The sequence below is a fragment of the Uloborus diversus genome, chromosome 6 (genome assembly GCF_026930045.1).
Source record: "Uloborus diversus isolate 005 chromosome 6, Udiv.v.3.1, whole genome shotgun sequence".
In the NCBI taxonomy this organism is placed as follows: domain Eukaryota; kingdom Metazoa; phylum Arthropoda; class Arachnida; order Araneae; family Uloboridae; genus Uloborus; species Uloborus diversus.
Genome location: NC_072736.1, coordinates 118,508,786 through 118,527,221, shown reverse-complemented (window position 1 = coordinate 118,527,221; position 18,436 = coordinate 118,508,786). Strand labels below are relative to the sequence as shown.

General features: G+C 34.9%; 1 protein-coding gene across 1 annotated transcript in view; it reads right to left on the bottom strand.

Moving 5' to 3' along the window:
* Positions 1-4,867: 4,867 nt before the first annotated feature.
* Positions 4,868-18,436, bottom strand: part of LOC129224505 (receptor-type tyrosine-protein phosphatase kappa-like) — a 166,465-nt gene continuing 152,896 nt past the window's right edge. The window contains exons 11-16 of the mRNA XM_054858967.1: positions 17,951-18,027; positions 15,716-15,847; positions 13,444-13,572; positions 9,862-10,049; positions 8,043-8,178; positions 4,868-6,675 (exon numbers count right to left, since the gene is read on the bottom strand). Of these exons, the coding sequence (XP_054714942.1) occupies positions 6,610-6,675; positions 8,043-8,178; positions 9,862-10,049; positions 13,444-13,572; positions 15,716-15,847; positions 17,951-18,027 (728 nt within the window). The 3' untranslated portion in view covers positions 4,868-6,609. The remainder of the gene's footprint in view (positions 6,676-8,042; positions 8,179-9,861; positions 10,050-13,443; positions 13,573-15,715; positions 15,848-17,950; positions 18,028-18,436) is intronic.

The window sequence follows — 18,436 nt, the reverse complement described above, 5'->3', positions numbered from 1 at the left end:
TGGCGAAATTTTGACATTTTAAGTGAACTTCTGGAATGGCTGTGGGGCCACAATTTTAGAAAACTCGCCAAGAGCCCTTTATTGCCCCTTTCTCCATCAACACATGATTCGGATTTTTCGCAAAAACTGTTTTCCTTGCAGCTAGTTGGTACAATAATTTATTTTTCTCTTGTGAACAACGTTTTAAAAACAGATTTCATTCTTTGTCCCTTTCCCATAACTGGTGTCGCCATTCTGTTAACACTCGGCTTCTTTTCCACCTGCCGTAAGAAATAAAAAACGTCTTTGACGTCATCAAGTTTCTTCCTGGACTGTTCAATGTCGCTGCGGAATGACTGCCACTTCAGCTTCTCCCTTTCCGTCTCCTCTTTGTAATCGGAAATCTTATAGATTTTGTGCAGGTAGCTCTCCGTTACGCCAGGAATGTATGAGCCACGTGGAACGTCTAGATCCTCTGCGCTGCCCTCCTCTTGTTGTTCACCGGGAATAGTGCACTGACGTCTCTGGTCGCTGAAACCGCGGATGTCCTGGAAATACATCACCGCTCTGTGCTGTACGTACGCTTCCGTCATGGACGTCACCTTGGATCTTGGGTGGCAAATTTCGGAATCTGAACAAATTCCGTAATTCTTGATGGCCAGGGACTTCAGGACACGTAGACTCACCCCTGACGAACTTGTTATCATCCTGAAAGGCGCGATTTGGTATCTGTATTTCAGAAATGACAGACGTTCCAGTGGTAGTTTGCAGCTGTAATTCAAATGGGTCTCTTTCCACCTCGCTATGAACTTGTTTTTCAGCAAATGAGCTGTGGGTGGTCTGATCGGGACATTCTTAGGTCTGCTGTAGTAGTACTTCCATTTGAGTCTACGTTCCCTCAAATTGGCATATATTAGTATGAACGCTAATAAAAGGTTTAACGCAAGAATAAGTAATTCACTCCACAGCAATCGGAAGAAAAGACAAATATCTATAAGAAATGCAAAAAGAAACGTCCCCAAATATATGATAAGCATAATTGAAACGGAAGTTGTAGTATTCATAACAATGATCCAACTTGCTCGAGAAATAAATATTCAAGGCCTAACAAAAAGGATAAAACTATTTGCTGAGTTTTCATGAAAATGCTTATTTACGTGCAATGAAAAAAGACCAATGCATAAGGCTAGTAATGTAAAATTAAGAAATGCGGGGATCGGCCAGTTTACCTTTAAAATTTCTCTTTAGTCCAACGAATTTTTTTTGGTCCATAAATGTGTTGTGTAACTTCGCAAAGAAAATTGCTTTTTCGTTTCCAAAAGAGAGCAAAAAACGTCATTTTTGCCCTGGATCTGTACGAAGTGATCCAGTGGATGCTAGATTTGGGAAATATTGCTAATTAACTGGATCGTAATAACATGAGACAACTTTGGGTATAACTTTGATATAACCCCCCAAAAATTGCGCGCCAAATCTGGCACTCTCTACGGACTTTTTAGGGTTGCTGTTTCTTATTTTGGTGTTGCCAATTTTGTTTTTTTCAGCTTTTAGGTTTTTGCTGTTGCCAAATTTAGTATTTTCTTGTATTTTGTACCATTTTTTGAGTTTTTTTTTTTTTTAAAGCTTTGTGGCAACAAAAACAGGTATTTTGCTTGGCGAGAAAAAAAAGTCACCAAACTTCCGATTTGGGGGGTATATCAAAGTAGTTCCGAACTTTGAATCCCATTCATAAATGTGGTTGCAGCAGACTGTAAATGAGTCTTATGGCTCCATATGAGTTTTGTAGCATTGTGAATGATTATTTTTATCATGAATTGCCGAGTGAGATGCACATAAGTAATCTGTCTCATCTTATTGATATTTTACCTCAAGTACACATAATGATGACAAAAAAATGTGATTCTGTTACCTGTTATGTTACAGTTAACTGGACATTGCATTTTTTACATTAAAGTTTCAAGTGTGATGTCGGCTCAAGAAAAACTGACCGTCAATAGAAAATTATCTTTGAATTCCTCGCATCATTCGATAAAAAAAATCCTGACAGAGAGGGCTAATTTACCTTTATCCCGCATGTAAGAAATGTCGTAGTTTTGTACAGTTACAGCATTAGGTATTCAAAAGTGCTACCTTATCCACTTGGGTAAGTATTTTTGAAGTGTTCATATAGGAGTAAAAACTTGCCAATCGACAATGTTATCACTCAACGAGTATAATTTTGATTTTTTCCGTAGCCAACAGTCTTTGAACTAATTTAATTCTATAGTATAGTAAATAAAAGAAATGTTTTAGCTAACGAAACCTGTTGTTGTATTTTGAAAAGTTGTTGCTGTTGCTATGTCCAATAAATCTTAGAAACGAAAGCTTCTGAGACTGAAGAAACAGCCTTAAGAATTGTTTAATTTAGTTGGCGATTTATTTCAGAAGAACCATTCACGGTTTTCATTTAGCTTGTTTTTTGTTTGGCGGACAATTTTCTTTTTAATAGCTTAATTTAATTATTAGGCGAACTACTTTTTATTTTAACGCAACATTTAGTCTTATTTAATGGTTCGTTTTATCATAAGTCCATTAATAAACAAAATAATACATGGTATCGCCAAAAAGAGTAACTTCATTGTAAGTTTAATCGAACTTGGCAACAGTAAATGAAATGAAAAATAATCGCCAAGATGAAAAATATGCCTTTTGAAAGTGTACTTCTGCTGCACTAATACCTGCAATACCTTTACGATATATATTTTCTGTATAAATATATATGTAGTAGATTTATAATTCTGAAATTTGAAGATTTTCCGTTTTCCTCTTAATAAAATTAAGAAATGTTTGCTTTTGATTTAAGTGCTTGTACATTCAAACTTTTTATTTTAAAGAAGTAAATCTTTTTACCTTTCTTGAAAAATTAAGTGTTCATAATACCTTCCTTATCAAAAGAAAGGTCATTTTCAGGGTCAAATATTTTTTTCTATGTTGAAGGTGAAGACGTGAAAAGCAATACTGTGTCAAATGACGCACTATAGCAAAAACATATATATATATATATACCGCCGTATAACTTGCATCATTAATTAATATTAAAAGTTCCATAGAAATGTAAAACTCGAAAAAGAGGAGCAAACATAAACGATATTTTCTTGTTTCGCCAAGGTAAAAAATAAACAAGTTACCAAGTAAAGTAACGCACCTATAATAAAAAAGTCCTTTTGGCGGATTATTATTAATGGATTTTTTAATGTTGGTTTGTTTGTTTTCAGGATTATTTTAATCAATTTTTTATGTTTAATGAATTAGTTTTTTTTTTGGTGGATTTTAAAAGCTTAATTAAATTGTTTGGTGGATATTTTTTCATACTAATAGGGAATTTAGCTCATTTTATTGATTGTTTTGTTAAAAATTAAAAAAAAAACATTCATCGATTCGCCAAAGTAGTTTCTATGTAATTTAGGCTAAAAATTGAGGCAAAGAATAACATCAAAACTTCTCGCTAAGTTAAAATTGCGTCAAAGAAAATAACTCTAACATTTTCAATAATTTACAAAACTTGTTGTTGTTTTTTTTTTTTTTTTTTTTTTTTTTTTTTTTTTTTTTTTTTTTTTGTAATTTTGGGGAAAAATATCGCTTACTACGGATTTCAAATCCAACTTTGATTTTCTGTTTTAAAATATCAAATACTTGGAGATTGAAAGAAGCGGTGATATGAAAAATTTAACATGTAGCAGAATTTCCGTAACACATTAGTATGGCTGACGATCGGCCGATGCATGATGACGTCATTTTTCAGTTCACAGGCATTGACTCTAGTGCGGTGATAGTTGGTGCACCAAAGGAAACGTAGATAGGCTGGTTTAAGTCTCCTATATGTACGAGCCGACGCATCAGATCAAGATCAGTCATTTTGGATCGGAGCGCGTGTTTGAGTGGTTGTCTTTTCTGTCAAGTTATCGCGTTTGGTGATTTCCCACTGCGAGCAATGATTAGCGGCACATGAATTGTTTATTAAATAAAGTATTATTTTGGGCTAATTTGGCAAAACCCGAAAGTTTGCTCTGATAACCCTAGCTCCGCAACAATGAAAAATCCGATCCAAAATGGCTAAACTTAAGCTGATGCGTCTGCCTGTCTATATAGCGGCTCTAGGCTGGTTAGATGGACCAAAGTGACTGTGCTTCCGGAACGAGAGTGGGAGTTGAACACACCACTTCAGTGCACCAAGTCATCCGAATAACAGCTAAAGCATGGCCCTACATAATTCATATAGGCCGTGACAATCAATCACTGAAACTCATGGCAACGAAGAGGGCGCTACAGGGAACCCCTGTTTCTATTACTTTGCCATTGATTGGTGGATGCAGGGGTTCCTATCAGTGCCTCTTGCGGTCAAAATGGGCGACGTCCAATCAAAATAAACAAACTTTGAAACGTTGACATTGATTGTTGGATGCATGAGCGGGTCATAGTTTCATCGGTTTAATACAGAAAAGTCAAAAATTGTCCAAGTCTGTTAAGCGTCAGCGCCATCTAGTGGGGCAGTGGATAAAGTTACTTTAAAAACTATAGCTTTTTCTTTCTTTCTTTCTTTCTTTCTTTTTTTTTTTTTTTTTTCTGCACTGTAAGCTCTCTGTTTAAGATGAGGTTTCACTCAAAGCTGGAATAAATAAACCCTTGAGTGTAAATTAGAACTGTAGGACGAAAAGTGTACGCAACGCAGCACTAGGTATGCAAAAAAACTCAGGAATTTTGAGACGTGGGAATTAACCCGGAAATTTTCAGGAATTAGGTTATTTAGAAACTTTATAAATGCCTTTCATATCCATCCCCATTCACCTGCTCTATTTTGTATATTTTCGAACCATGTTGTCAAGTCTTCAGCAAAATAAAAGACGCCACAGCAACTTCAACTACTTTTATTAAATAGCTACAAGGGCGAAGGTTTCTACGCATTTGGACAATACAATAAACAGAGCGTGTGATATTAAAATCTGAGAAATGTGCAAAATATATATCTCTTCTACACAAATAAGATTTCTGCAGTATCAAAAACAATTGGACCTCTCTCATTGCTAGGGTACAGGCAAGGCCGGTGTAATCTATGAAGGCAGGATAGCGGAAGAAATGTTCCACTCCTTTAACCTCATATATGTCTTTATACAGCTTACTGTATAACTTTTAAAACCTGTTCATGTTTTTTTTTTTAACATATCTCTCATCAATTAGTTTTTAATATGAGCTATGCTCTTGTCTTATCTCTCCAAAATAATACGAAAGATGAAAGAAGGCGTAGGTATTCATTTCGAAGGCAATCTAGCTGTTACTTTAGTCAATTAGTTCTTAGGCGGCTCCACTAAGTGCAGATTACTTCAATGTCGAATTTCAGTGGCGCCATCTGGGAATTAATGGAATAACTATACAGGTAGATCGTCACCTTTGTGCATTATTACCGAAATATAAGTGCAATGCTGTGACAATGAGATTTTTCCCTGGGCTTTCACCACAATGTTGGCAAGGAAAAATAAGCAAAGAAAAAAAGACGCACTGAAGTTGAAAGTCGATGAAGTTTAACTTGAAAAGGCAGAAGGCGTAAGATTTGACTAATTTTTGTCTGAAAGAAAAGCTGGGTACTTTTTTTATTGCCTTCCCTTTTAAATAAAACGCCTGAAGTAAAGAAGTCTTCGATATGTAATAATGATACTGAAATAATCACAACTGTTTAATGATTTTAGATTGGAATTATCTCTAATGATGAATAAATGCTTCATGTTTAATGAATGAATTAGTGCCACCAAAGAAGTTTGTGTTTGATGTGGAATTAAAAGATTTTGGTTTTTGGTATAAAAGAAGCATAAATTGAAATGTAATTGGAAAACAAATAATAGTAAAAATATTTTGTTTAGGAAACTGAAATTTAGCACATAATTGAATACAAATTTATACAAAATGCAAAGAAAAAATAATAATAAAAATAAAATATTTTATAGAAACTTTCGCAAAGAATTTGCTTTATTAATCATAATTACTTTTCAAAATTTGTACATTCGCCAAAAAATGTTTGCCAAAATGAATCACGAAAGAAATCTACTTTATATGAGCATATGTATGGGATTTTTTTTCCTGTACTGCTTTTTCAGATAGCAGCTATACCTAAAACGTTCTTTTCAAATGTGCCGAAAACTAGTAAGATGTTTGCAGATCATGCAAGTTGAAAATTAATATATATGAAAAGGTATTGGCCTTCTACTGTACTGTAGGTTTTGTACTGTTTTGTCAATTTAACTCTACTCCGAGTATAATAGTTTTTCTAATTAGATAGTAAAATTGCTAAATTCAGAAGTTTTCTTAAATTAAAACCCTATTACTTTTTCCGTCAACGTTGCCTGTAATTATAAGTTTCACCACTCGAAATATCAGAGTCTTGCTAACAGTTTTCTCGCTGAAACGTGACGTCACACGTGAGTGTCATAAATGCAGAGTTGAGCATTGTATAAATGTTGAAGAACATCTCAATGCATGAGTCAGTACACTCAATATTTGTTCTGTATGCGCTGACATTACTTGACATCGGAATTTGATGTAATCTTTATCTCTCATGGATGTTAGTGTTTTCCTTAGTCTTTTAGATGCTTTTCAGGATGATTAGAGGCTGTTCAGGTAATGCAGTACGTAGTGTAACACCAAATCGTAGCAATACTTGTACTCCGTCTGCGAAAAGACAAAAATGTTCAAGTAATGTAAATGAACTTATCCGTAAGTTAGGAAGAGCAATTAAATCACATGAAATCCCCTCGTAAAGCCCTGGTAAATCGGCACACCAATAAGTCGCCGCGTTGATATATTCCATTATCATACTTCTTCCTACTGTTCTACTTCGCCTAATGGGGTTGTGTCCTTCAATCGAAAGTAGCACTTTTTGTCACTGAAATTGATAGAATAAGCAAAAAAAAAAAAAAAAAAAAAAAACATGAACCCAGAAAATACTTTCATTTTCCCAACAGTTATTTCTTAATTTTTTTTAAAATGTCCGATTTTTCAAACAAGGCGTGGTATTGATGATGTCATAAATGATGCTCTTTGCCGCATCTTTCTATCGCGTTTCCACGTTATGATAATCAAGAAGCGAATGAAAATTGCGCTCTACGTTTGCCATCAACCATATCGTTGCCAGTACACGTGAGTAAAGATGCGAATTAAATATTATTCTCTGTGAATGGCAACACTGAATGGCATTTCATCATTTGTGATGTCATCGGCAGAAGCTTAAACAATGAAAGCGCACCAATTTAAGTATTTTTTTTTTAAATATTAAACTGAAACAAATTATTTAAAATATGGTCAGATCCTATGTTTTTAAGCATGCTTTTTCAGAAAAAATACTTTTAAAATTTTGGAAACAACCCCAATGAATCGTTCAGGTTTCGAAAGGAATCAATCCAAAAATGAAAGGTTTAAAAAATCGAACTAATTTGTACAAGTGATGGAGTTTGCATTCAATCACCACCAAATTTTTGCTATATATGCCTTTAGGGACTGGTGTTTGTTTATTCTTTTTACCATTCACAAGCAGAGCAACGCTTGGAGATAATTTAGAACTCAAAAAGTAATTCTGACAATTTTGATTTTCACCCCCTTCTTAAACCTGACGATTCAATTATGTACTATGCTACTTGACTTACAATCCTTTTCGCCGTTCATTTCCCACAATTTATTGCTATACTTAAAAAAAAAAAAAAAAGTATACGGCAAAATGCATTTTTTTTTTTCATTTTATTTTTTTAAAGGTAAGGAAAATTGATAAATACCACATTTCGACCCTCTCCCTCTTCCTTAAAGGTTTACCGGTAAAAAATAAATTACAAATTAATATGACTTTTTTACGGCACTATTTAAGAATGAATTAGTTAGTAGAACGATATTATATTCCATAAGAAACTTCACATAATTTCGATGTTGAAAGTAGAGGAATTATATTGAAAAAGACTCTCCACTTAACTCGTCTCAATTTCTAAGTGCATTCAGTGGCGATTTAAGAAAGCTTACTCTACTCACAAACCTCTTGTTCTGTCACGTACCATATTTTCAACAAGTTGTGGCCGATGTCGTCGGACAGTTTTGACAGCTTGGAACACATCCACTTCGCCGTGTTGAATTACCTGTTCGATGGACACACAAGCAGCACAGTACACTCCAACACGAGAGCGGCCATTACTACAGAAAAATAAAAGTTTTAAATTTTGTGGGTTATAAGCCTTCTGATATAGCAATGGTGCATAAACTTTTTTACTTCCTTTTACAAAAAAAGGAAATATTGTATTAGCGGAAAAATGTTCACTCAAAAATTGACCTTAATTTCCATTTTGCTCACTACCGAATGAATGTTGAGTTTATTTTTCAACCCGACCACACTTGGATATATGCCTAGAAACGTACAGACACCCGAAATATCCATTTTGACGATCCCCAAGTTAATTACAACAAGTTTTCTCGAGACGTCTGTATGTACGTAACGTATGTATGTGTGTATGTATGTCGCATAATTCAAGAACGGAATGTCCTAAAAAGTTGAAATTTGGTACTTAGACTCCTAATGGGGTCTAGTTGTGCACCTCCCTTTTTGGTTGCATTCGAATGCTCCAAAGGGGGTCTTTTGCCCCTTTTTGGGGGGAAATCATTGTTAATTTCGATGTAAACTCAAGTGGTTTTATAATTTGGCGGACACTTGAAGATATATCGCCAGTCTTTTGGTCGCCAAATTTTGTCACCAACTTGGCGACAAATTTGGCGATTTTTGTTTTCATTTTTTTTTTTTAAATCTTGTTTCAATTTAGCTACTGTTGGTGATATTTAGAGAGTAAACTATTGAATCACATTAAAGCTGCCAATAATGAGAAAATGACATTAAATTGGAGTAAAAGGAAGTCATGTGATGCACACATCAGCTCCTTTTTGTTTTACTCGAGGGCTGCACCTCATAAGATGACGCTTGTGGGCCAGAAAGCATATCATTTTTAAATATGCTTAAATTTTTTTCCTTGAAACATTTGGAAGCACGGTACAGGAAGGAAAATTACAAACCAAGTATTTTGTTATCATTACTACATGCTAGTTTTATTATTACGAAGTTTTAATTTGTCCTTCAAACACCAATTTCTGACCATATGGCTAAAAATTTGCAGCAAATCTTTTTTTGATTTGTAATATCGAGCAGAAAAACAGGCCACATGGATAGGTTTCGCGAGAAATATTTGGCTCGCGGGCCGCAGGTTGAGCACCACTGTGACAGTACGCGATATTCCGCATATTTCAAGTTAATTCGCTGAATTCCCCACATCATGAATGTTGTAACAAATTTGTAAATACTACGTATTTTTGTATCTTTTATAATTTTTTAAAATCATTTACATCGAAGAAATAACGCATAATTAGAACAGAATTTCGTGATTCAGTGCCGAATTTGGAGACATTACTGTTATTCTTTAACAAACAAAAGCACCAAGTCTTTAACTGAGTGTTGACAGCATTTATCTTTACTCATAATGGGAACACAATATTCGTTTACGTGTTTGCATTTTCTTTCCCTGTATATGTTTGCGATGCCCAGACGAACATAAACCTACACCACTTTCACTATGGAAATGTGAGTTTCAAAGCGGTTTTATTTTAAATTCGTTTTTGTCTTTTTTTTAAAGTTGTAATTTTAATCAATTAACAAGAATTCGTTAACTGGACGAAAACGTTTGCTTGATTTTTAATATTTAGCTATTTGAAAGCGTCGATTTTTCTTCATAAGAAAAAAATGTTTCTTAAGTTTCACAATACACGGTGGTTGTACACTTTTCTTAAGTTTCGTTGATTAGTTGCAACTTGATGGCAACAGGCGAGAATACTTACGCTGAAAGGACGACCACGGGCCCATAGGTGGATCTCTGCCTCCAACGCTCTACCATGTTCATCAGTTCGACTAGCGCGTTGGTGGAAGTCGGTACTTTGTGACCCGCCGGCCAACATGTGATTTGAAACAGCTGCGTCGTTTTGGGCTCTGCCTTCACTCCCGCCATTAACTCAGTCAAGGATACCACCTGTAAAAGTTATTCATGTTTGCTTTGAGACCTATCTCACTCCTGAAGTTGACATGTTAACAGGTAAAATTAAAAAGGCAAAAATGTTTGCCAAATTTCATTTCATTTTGCCATATTGTTGGTCATTACACAGGGGAATAGACATTTTGGTGCGCAGGTATTTGGAGCTGATTTCGTATGAAGTTTGTACTCTGAGTTCAAATATGACATCAAGTTTTACACAGGAGCTCAAATTTCTAAGATATAATATTGAAATATATGTGACATGGGTTTAAGTAACGCCCAAAGATCATATAAAAAACGAAACATGGAGTTTTCATTCCTACTGTATTATAAAATAAATCAGAGCTCAATTACCAAACAGACCAATTAGGCTGTTAGACATGGGTCCCCGATTTTTAAGGGCTCAAAAAAATACTTAAATTTTATTAGTGCATTATTTTAGAAAATGAAATAAAATTAAGGTACTTTCCGTTATTTATTAAGCATTTTCAGATGTACAAGTGTGGGATGCTCTTTCTTCTGACAACACGTATTTTGAATGAGTGGTTCAACAACTCAACAACCCTGAAAACATCACCCCTGGTTCTCTATTGATGCTTATGTTTGTAAGGTTGTATAAGGTTTGACTGCAGATGACTCCCAAAAAAATGTTTGTTTAAGGTCACCGACTATATTAATCGGGCCATGAAAATATCATATACTGTACAAAGATCCAACTCGTCAAACATCACGCGAAGCGAATATATGCAAAGCCAGAACTTACAAGTTGACCTTAATTCATTGAAGCGTTGTTACTAAACCTACTGTCACATATTTACTCCTTGCAGTGAATTTTCCTGAACGTAACTGGATTGCAGACTCAAAATATGGCATATATGCTGGAAGCAATCCCTGTTTCAGAAGCCTATACTTGCATTAGTAGTGCACAAAATTGAGTTGAAGCTGCATATTTTGGGTAAAACAGCAGCACTTATCTGAAAAAGTAGAGCTGCGAGTAAAAAACTAGTTTCATACTTCGATTCACAGCCCCTAACATAGGGGATAGTTGGCGAACTTTTTAAACTTTATTTTTTTTTTAAAGGTTGTAAATAAAGTAGAAAAATTTTCTTTTATAGCTTTGATAATCTGTATGGTATCAGCAATAAAGTCGTATTTTTCTTTTGTTAGTACTATGCTTTGTGTATTTTTTACGTAGTTTTTTATAAAACTTCGCAGAGTTTGCACACTTGCCCCGTCACGGGGTAAGTTGGCGAGCCGTATGGGTGTTAGCGAATTGAGAAAAATTCATAATAGACGCAGAAAATTTCACATAAAGCCTCAATGATGCTTTAGATAAGCAAGTAAAACTTACAAATGAATGAAAATATGCGAAAGAAGTATTGTAGTTGCTGTTAAATCAGGTATGTTACACCCATATAAAAGGTTTAACTTTGATTTTGGAAGTAAATGCTGAAAATGCACACATTATTTGAAATGAACTATTTTATTTGTCTCCGCTCTTCTTTTTATGTTTGTTTTGGGTTTACATTCTTTTTTTCTTGGAATCATAGATTTGTTGTGTGTTGTGGGGACTTTTTGTGATGATTTGCGTTTTTCTGCTGCGATTCTTTCTTCCTGAAGAGCCTTTTTGACTGTTGTATTAAAGAGTATTGCTGTTGACCTCTTTTGTTTCCATCCTTTTTTGATCTGACCTTCTCAAGCTTTAGGATAAGGTCTTATTTGATTTAGAATGATCCTCAGAGACGTATGTGGGATTAGCTGAGGCATAGCGCTATCTTCCGTAAGAAACTCTAAATATGAATTATTGAATGAAGTAGCAACTGAATCTGCTCCAGGACAGCTACATCCAGTTTTACTACTTTCTTCCAACATAGGGCTGCTGCTGGGACAAACAGGTTCACTCATAAATACGGGAGATTGGGAATCTGGCCGATCATTGATGTAACTTGGCATGAATTCACAGTCCAGAAAAATGTTTGAATTGCAGGGAAACAGGCCAACTTCCTTGAAACCATTCATAATATTTATGGGGCTTGCTCCTTGTGGAAAAGCAACTGTTACCACCGTTGGTACGTCGTAAATCGTCATTGGCTTTCCTGGATTATTCACTATCCAAGAATCACAGGTGGAATTAACAAACTTTTCAATGGACCATCTACGCTCGTATTAAGGTTCTGCAACCTGTGGCTACAATGTGGTATGAAAGAGAGTAGTGTTATTATTATTTTTAGTTTCCTTACAAAAAGCAAGCCCTTCTATTGACGTGGGAATCGTAAATGTCTAGTAAGAGAATCAGAGTTTTTTTTTTTTTTGAAAGGAAAATAGGGAAAAATCAGGAAATATTTGAGCTGTCTTCTACCCACTAAGGGATGCACCACACATGCAGCATTACATCTGGTGGGGTTTTCAAGTTGTTGGTTTTTCTGTTGTATTTTCTCATTTCCGGAAAGAAGAGCACTATGTTGGCAATTGTATAAGCATGTATATAAGAAATGATAAGCTCAAGAATAGTGTAACTAATTCAACTATTTCATTAAATTGACAATTTACAGCATTTAAATTTCAATTGTTTAATGTTTTGATTCTAAACTTAACTTGAGGAAAGTATGCGAATTCACACACTGTCCCCGAAGAAAGTTCGCCTACTAGCTCCAACACGCTGTATTGAAATCAAGCTACACTGGTTTGAAAATTGTTTCATAAAATAATCTGAATAAGACGTCATTTGTTGCGCAGAAGCGTGGGTTATTCAGTATTAATAAGTTTTGATAATTTACTCTACTATTTTATGTTTTATAAGAGAATAACTAAAGATGAAAAAAATAACTCAACACTATGAAAAAATAACTTTCTCTAGTGCAACACATTCAGTTTGGCAGATTTCACTGGAAATACACTGACAGTAGCGAGGCAGCTACGTGGTTACGTGACAGCTCACTCAGAGCTATCAAACCAAAAACTAAAAAAATATTTAATATTCGCACACTTACCCCATCGCATACAAGCCCTGGACTCTCCTATATAAAATCCGTTCTCAAACTCTGGGCACAAAAAAAAAAAAAAAAAAAAAAAAAACTTATTTTTTTTGCTCCTCTGTGTTATTGAATAAGACGATCGTTGCGTTAACCCAGGTTCATTGGGCAATAACCAAGAGCGATCTAATAGCACCATCAGGATCAGGAGTATCAAAAGTCGTTTAATAGCAACACCAGTCGATCGACCGATTGTGCCTAGACTAACGTCATTTCGGGGATGGTTGGTTTATTGATCTCTCGTTCTTCAGAACGATCTACCGTCCATTGGAATTCAAATCATCAGAGCTAAACTGAATAACATGGCAAACATTTTTTAAAATGAATCATTTTCATTTGAAAAGGAGACACAGACTTACTCTTTTGTTTATCCTGAAGATCCACGTCCTAATATTCGGGTAATGGTTCGAAGAAACCATATCTACTGTAAAGACAGGTCCATATTTCTTTTTCCTTTCCCGTTCGGTAGGCCAGAAAGGGGGAAATGCCTGCGAGGCAAGAAGAATTTTTTTATTAGTTTTCTACAAGGAAATAGAAAGTATTCCGACGGAAAATTTCTTACCAATGATCTTTAAACTGAAAAGTCGAAATTTATGCATGTACAGTGAAACCTGTGTAAGTTGACCACTTGTGGTGTAGTACTTTGATGGTCAACCTAGACAGGTGGTCAACTTATAAAGGTTGGTAATGATTTTTTTAAATTTTTTGTCATTTCTTTCACCATGTATTCATTTATTGACTAATTGATACTTACTCTTTCTGTTCAACCCGTGTTTATTGCTTAACATTACGTTGAAACAATAACTAAAAATGTTATTCAAATATTTTAATTTTTTTCCTCGTTTTTTACTATATTAGAAACTAATTTTAGAAATTCCATATGTATCAGCTAATTTTCTCTGGCTTTCTTCCTTTTCAATTAATTTTAATATTTGATACTTTTTATCAATCTCAAGTTCAACTAACTTTCTTTTTGAAGCCATTTTATGCAAAACTTGTAACACAAAGAGCAGCAAAATGGATTATCCTAGTTCATAAAGGCAGTTGAAAATGAAAATGGACTATCTCTTTTCCTTGCATAGAAATAAGTAACTTTACTCTTTAGCACAATTCTAGTGTTGCCACAAAATATTGTAATTGGAAGAAAATACTTAGTACTTTTCTACTGACACATGTTTAAGAGAGAGTACGAAAGACTATCTCAAATAGAACAACACAAGAAAAACAAGTTTGGAGAATAAAGAGCAGCATAAGCTTTATGCTGCTGTTTTACTTAGTTGGTAAATTAAAATTATTCTTGAAAAACTATTTAAAAAATAATAAAATAAAATAATTTGCTTAGTTAAGTTTACTAAATAAACCAAGTGGTCAACTTGCAAAGGGTGTTTAACAATACTCCAAACCAAATATGGTGTACATTAGTGGTCAACACACAAGATAGAGAGGTGGTCAAGTTACAGAGGTTTTCCTTCATTATATAAAATAGGACTAATTCAGTTTCTGACAAAAGCGGTCAACATAGGCAGGTGATCAACTTACAAGGGTGGTCAATTTTACAGGTTTTACTGTAATACTAAATAAGATTTAGTCAGCAAAAATTTGACCAATCAAATTGTGCAGTTTTTATCAACGCACAATGAGCTGTAAATTTGATTGATTAAGGGCAAGAAGATTTTGAAAGTAGACGGTTGACGGAATACTGCTGTCCTTTACCAGATAAGTGCAAACTTAACTTCAACGTGTTTATTAGCATCTTTAAACTTGATCGAAATACTCATTTACATTTAATCAAATAAATTTAAAGTAAATTACGTCATTAAATTTCACAGAAGTAGAATCAAAACGTTTTTTTTTTTAGGGTATTGGAATGTCAAAAAGAGCACGTTATGTCGGTAAGGCGTGCAATTTTCCGTACATCGACGTCACCTTAAAGCAACATTAGGATATCTTACTATTATTCCTAGGATTAGATATCTTACTGTTGCTCTGAGGTGAAGATATATAAAAATGGCTGCATGTTTTTCTATCTGCTTCCTTATAAAAATCCACAGTTTACGTCGGAACTTTCCCGAATTTGGCACAGAAATCTTTTGCTGCTCAAGAATTCAGATAGGGTGGTTCTCCTTATACAAATCCACAGTTAGCGTCGAATCTTTGCCAAATTTGGTACCAGAGGGCACATAAGGCAGGGGTACCCACCTAGAAAGGGTCATGGCGCAGACTGAGCCATTGAAATTTTTAAGGGGGTTGTTTTGAGAGGTATTTCTTTCATTTTTAGGCGGGGGGCTCTTGCTTTTTTAAGGGGGGGGGGGTCTTTGATCTTAGGAGGATGGGGAATGACTACATAGGGGGGGGGGGGGTCGGCAGAAAATCCATGAAACAGAATGTTTAAGTATATTAATAACAACGACTGAATTTTTGGAATTAAAAAAAAATCCTAATAGGTGCAAATTTAAATTTTAAAATTGATCTTTTCTACACATTGATGGGAGATTATACACCTTTCCTTCTATTTAATCTTAATTTTTGAACATGAGTCACTTGACTTAACTTTCATTTTCGAGACAGACTGTGCAACGCCGGGCAACGCAGTTAGAAAGCTATAAATAGAAAAAAAACACGTGCTCTTACATTAGAAGGCTGTGGATTGGCCAGCACCACGACCGTGTTGCAGTCGTGGTCGTACACTAATGACCACACATCTTGCATGGTCCGCTGCAGAGGCCATTCGGTAGCTATGTATTCCTTGGATCTCGTATAACCCTGGAAGAGATAGATAATCAGTGGAACACAGGGTTCGATACACAGAATTTAAGACATTGGGATAGACCTATCTGTTCGGATCTTTGAAGAGTACATGGAAAAAAGTTTTTTACAGTCCAGACCTCACACACACACCCTTTTAATCACAGCACGTGCTACTGGTGCTAACCGCCTTGTCAATGGTGTCGTTCCCAAAATTTTTAAAAGTATTTTTTTCTGAAAGAGCATGCTTAAAAACATAGGATCTAACCATTTTTTAAATAATTTGTTTAATATTTAAAAAAAATGACTTAAATCGGCTTGCTTTCAATGTTTATGCTTCTGTCCGATGTCATCACAAATGATGAAATGCCATTCTGTGTTGCCATTCACAGAGCGCAATTTTAATTCGCTTCTTGATTATCATAACGTGGAATCGCAGTAGAAAGATGCGGTAAAGTGCATCACATTTGTGACGTCATCAAGACCACACCTTGTTTCAAAAATCAGACATTTTAAGAAATTAATTAAAAAATAACTGTTGGGAAAATCAAAGTATTTTCTGGGTCCATGCTATTATTATTTTTATTTCTATTTGCTTATTCTATCAGTTTCAGTGACAAAAAGTACTACTTTTGACTGAAGGAAACAACCCAAATTCAGAGAAGTCTGACTGCGATGGGCAGGTCCCAGGATCGAATCCCGGCTCGGGGATGTATGTACTTTTGCTCTTCTGTCCTTGTCCTTTCTTTGTGGGAATGTGTTATTGTGATTTGAATGGTTGCCTACTCTATGAACGGGTCCTTATGGCATGTGTGTACTGTGGAAGTCGGAATTCACACCGAATTATAGTGCAGCTTTGGTTAGTTGAGCTGTGTCCTTGACTATGTTTACCTTTTTTAGGGGAGTTTAGTGAAAGATAGACGTGTTATTGGCTCTGATTTTTAGTTGGAATATTTTTGAAAAACTACTAAGAAAGTTTCTCAACTCAACTTAGCGCCAATTACCCTTCCCTATTTTCCGAAACAGAGGTAAACATTGTCAGAGTCGGAGCTCAACTTCTCAGAGCCGCACAATACGATACAGTTGAAAAAGTGAAGCAGCGCACCCCAAATTGCCGGCCTAGCTGTTATTCTAAAAAGTGTGAACTATATCTAAACAAAATACTTCAATTAACTTGCAGTAGCCGGTTACAGTGCCCCAACTGCAAATGTCTCCGATGATTTAAGCTCACCGAAGCACATGAAATAAATTGTTTTACTTAGTTTAGTTCATTTCTATTCCATAATACTTTGTGCATTAGTTTTTCCGCCCATCATTCGGTATGCAAAACAACGCTTTGGGGGAAAATGTAAATGACAGTAGTTTTATATTAAGTGTATTTAATTTGTTTTTTTTCGAAATTTTATGGAGTATTTGTTTTCTGAAAGAGCATGCTTAAAAACATAGGATCTGACCATTTTTTAAATAATTTGACCAAGCTTAGTGTGAAAAAAAATTTAATCGGTGGGCAAATTCAATTTTAGGTTTTTACGCTTCTGCTCATGACATCACAAGTGATGAAATGCCATTCACTGGTGCCATTAGCACAGAGCGTAATATTTTGGCATTACACAAAGATAAAAAATATTACAATTGCAGCGCAATAGTACTAATGAATTTCATGTTTCAGAAAAGCCTTCATTCCAAATTCTCATTATGATTGCTATTAATATTGCTGTTTAATGGAAATATTTTTTTAAAAAATGCACAAACATTCAGCGTGCCAAAGTACATCACTTCTGATGTCATCAAGACCACGCCTTATTCCCAAAATCGGTCATAAAATTAAATAAAATATAACTATTGGGAAAAAAAAGTTTTTCTGGCGCCGTGTTATTATTATTTTTATTTATTTATTCTTGTTATTATTATCATTATTAGTTTGCTTTTCTATCAATTTCAGTGGCTAAAAGTAGTACTTTTGACTGAAGGAAACAACCCCATTAACAATGCAAAATCTCAAATTCTATTCTGTGCTCGTTTTGAGACTAATACTCTTAATATCAATTTGTTCCTTATTTAAAGCTCTTAGCACAGAAAGAAGAAAAAAAAGAAACTTTTGCAATATAAAAGTTGACTTACGTCTACGAAAACAGCATTGATGTAATCTGTGTTGTCATTGCTTTGGAATGACGTCAGATAAGGTCGGAAATTGTCAGCTAGAAAAAAAGAGAGAAACAAATCTTACTATTAGAAAGCAACACAGTAGACCCTCGTTTTACGCGAGGGTTACGTTCCAGGGAAATGCCGCGTAAATTGAGACCTAATACTAGTGTCAAAATAGGGGTTTAGTTCCGTTGATAGCAAAATACTTCATTCTAGTGATGACTAATTGTATAATAAGTTTAATGTGTACTTATATCGACTTTTATGCACAACATGCATAAAGAAAACATAAATTAATTCCGTGTTCTGTTTATAAAGAGGAGCTGGCTATGATAGTCTTTCGGCAGTCTTTAAGAATTTTTCTCTGTAATTCTTTGCAGAGCATTAACGCATCCATGATCACTTGCGTCACATTTCCATGATAGAATCTTCCTTCACTAACAAATCAGAAAGATCATTTCT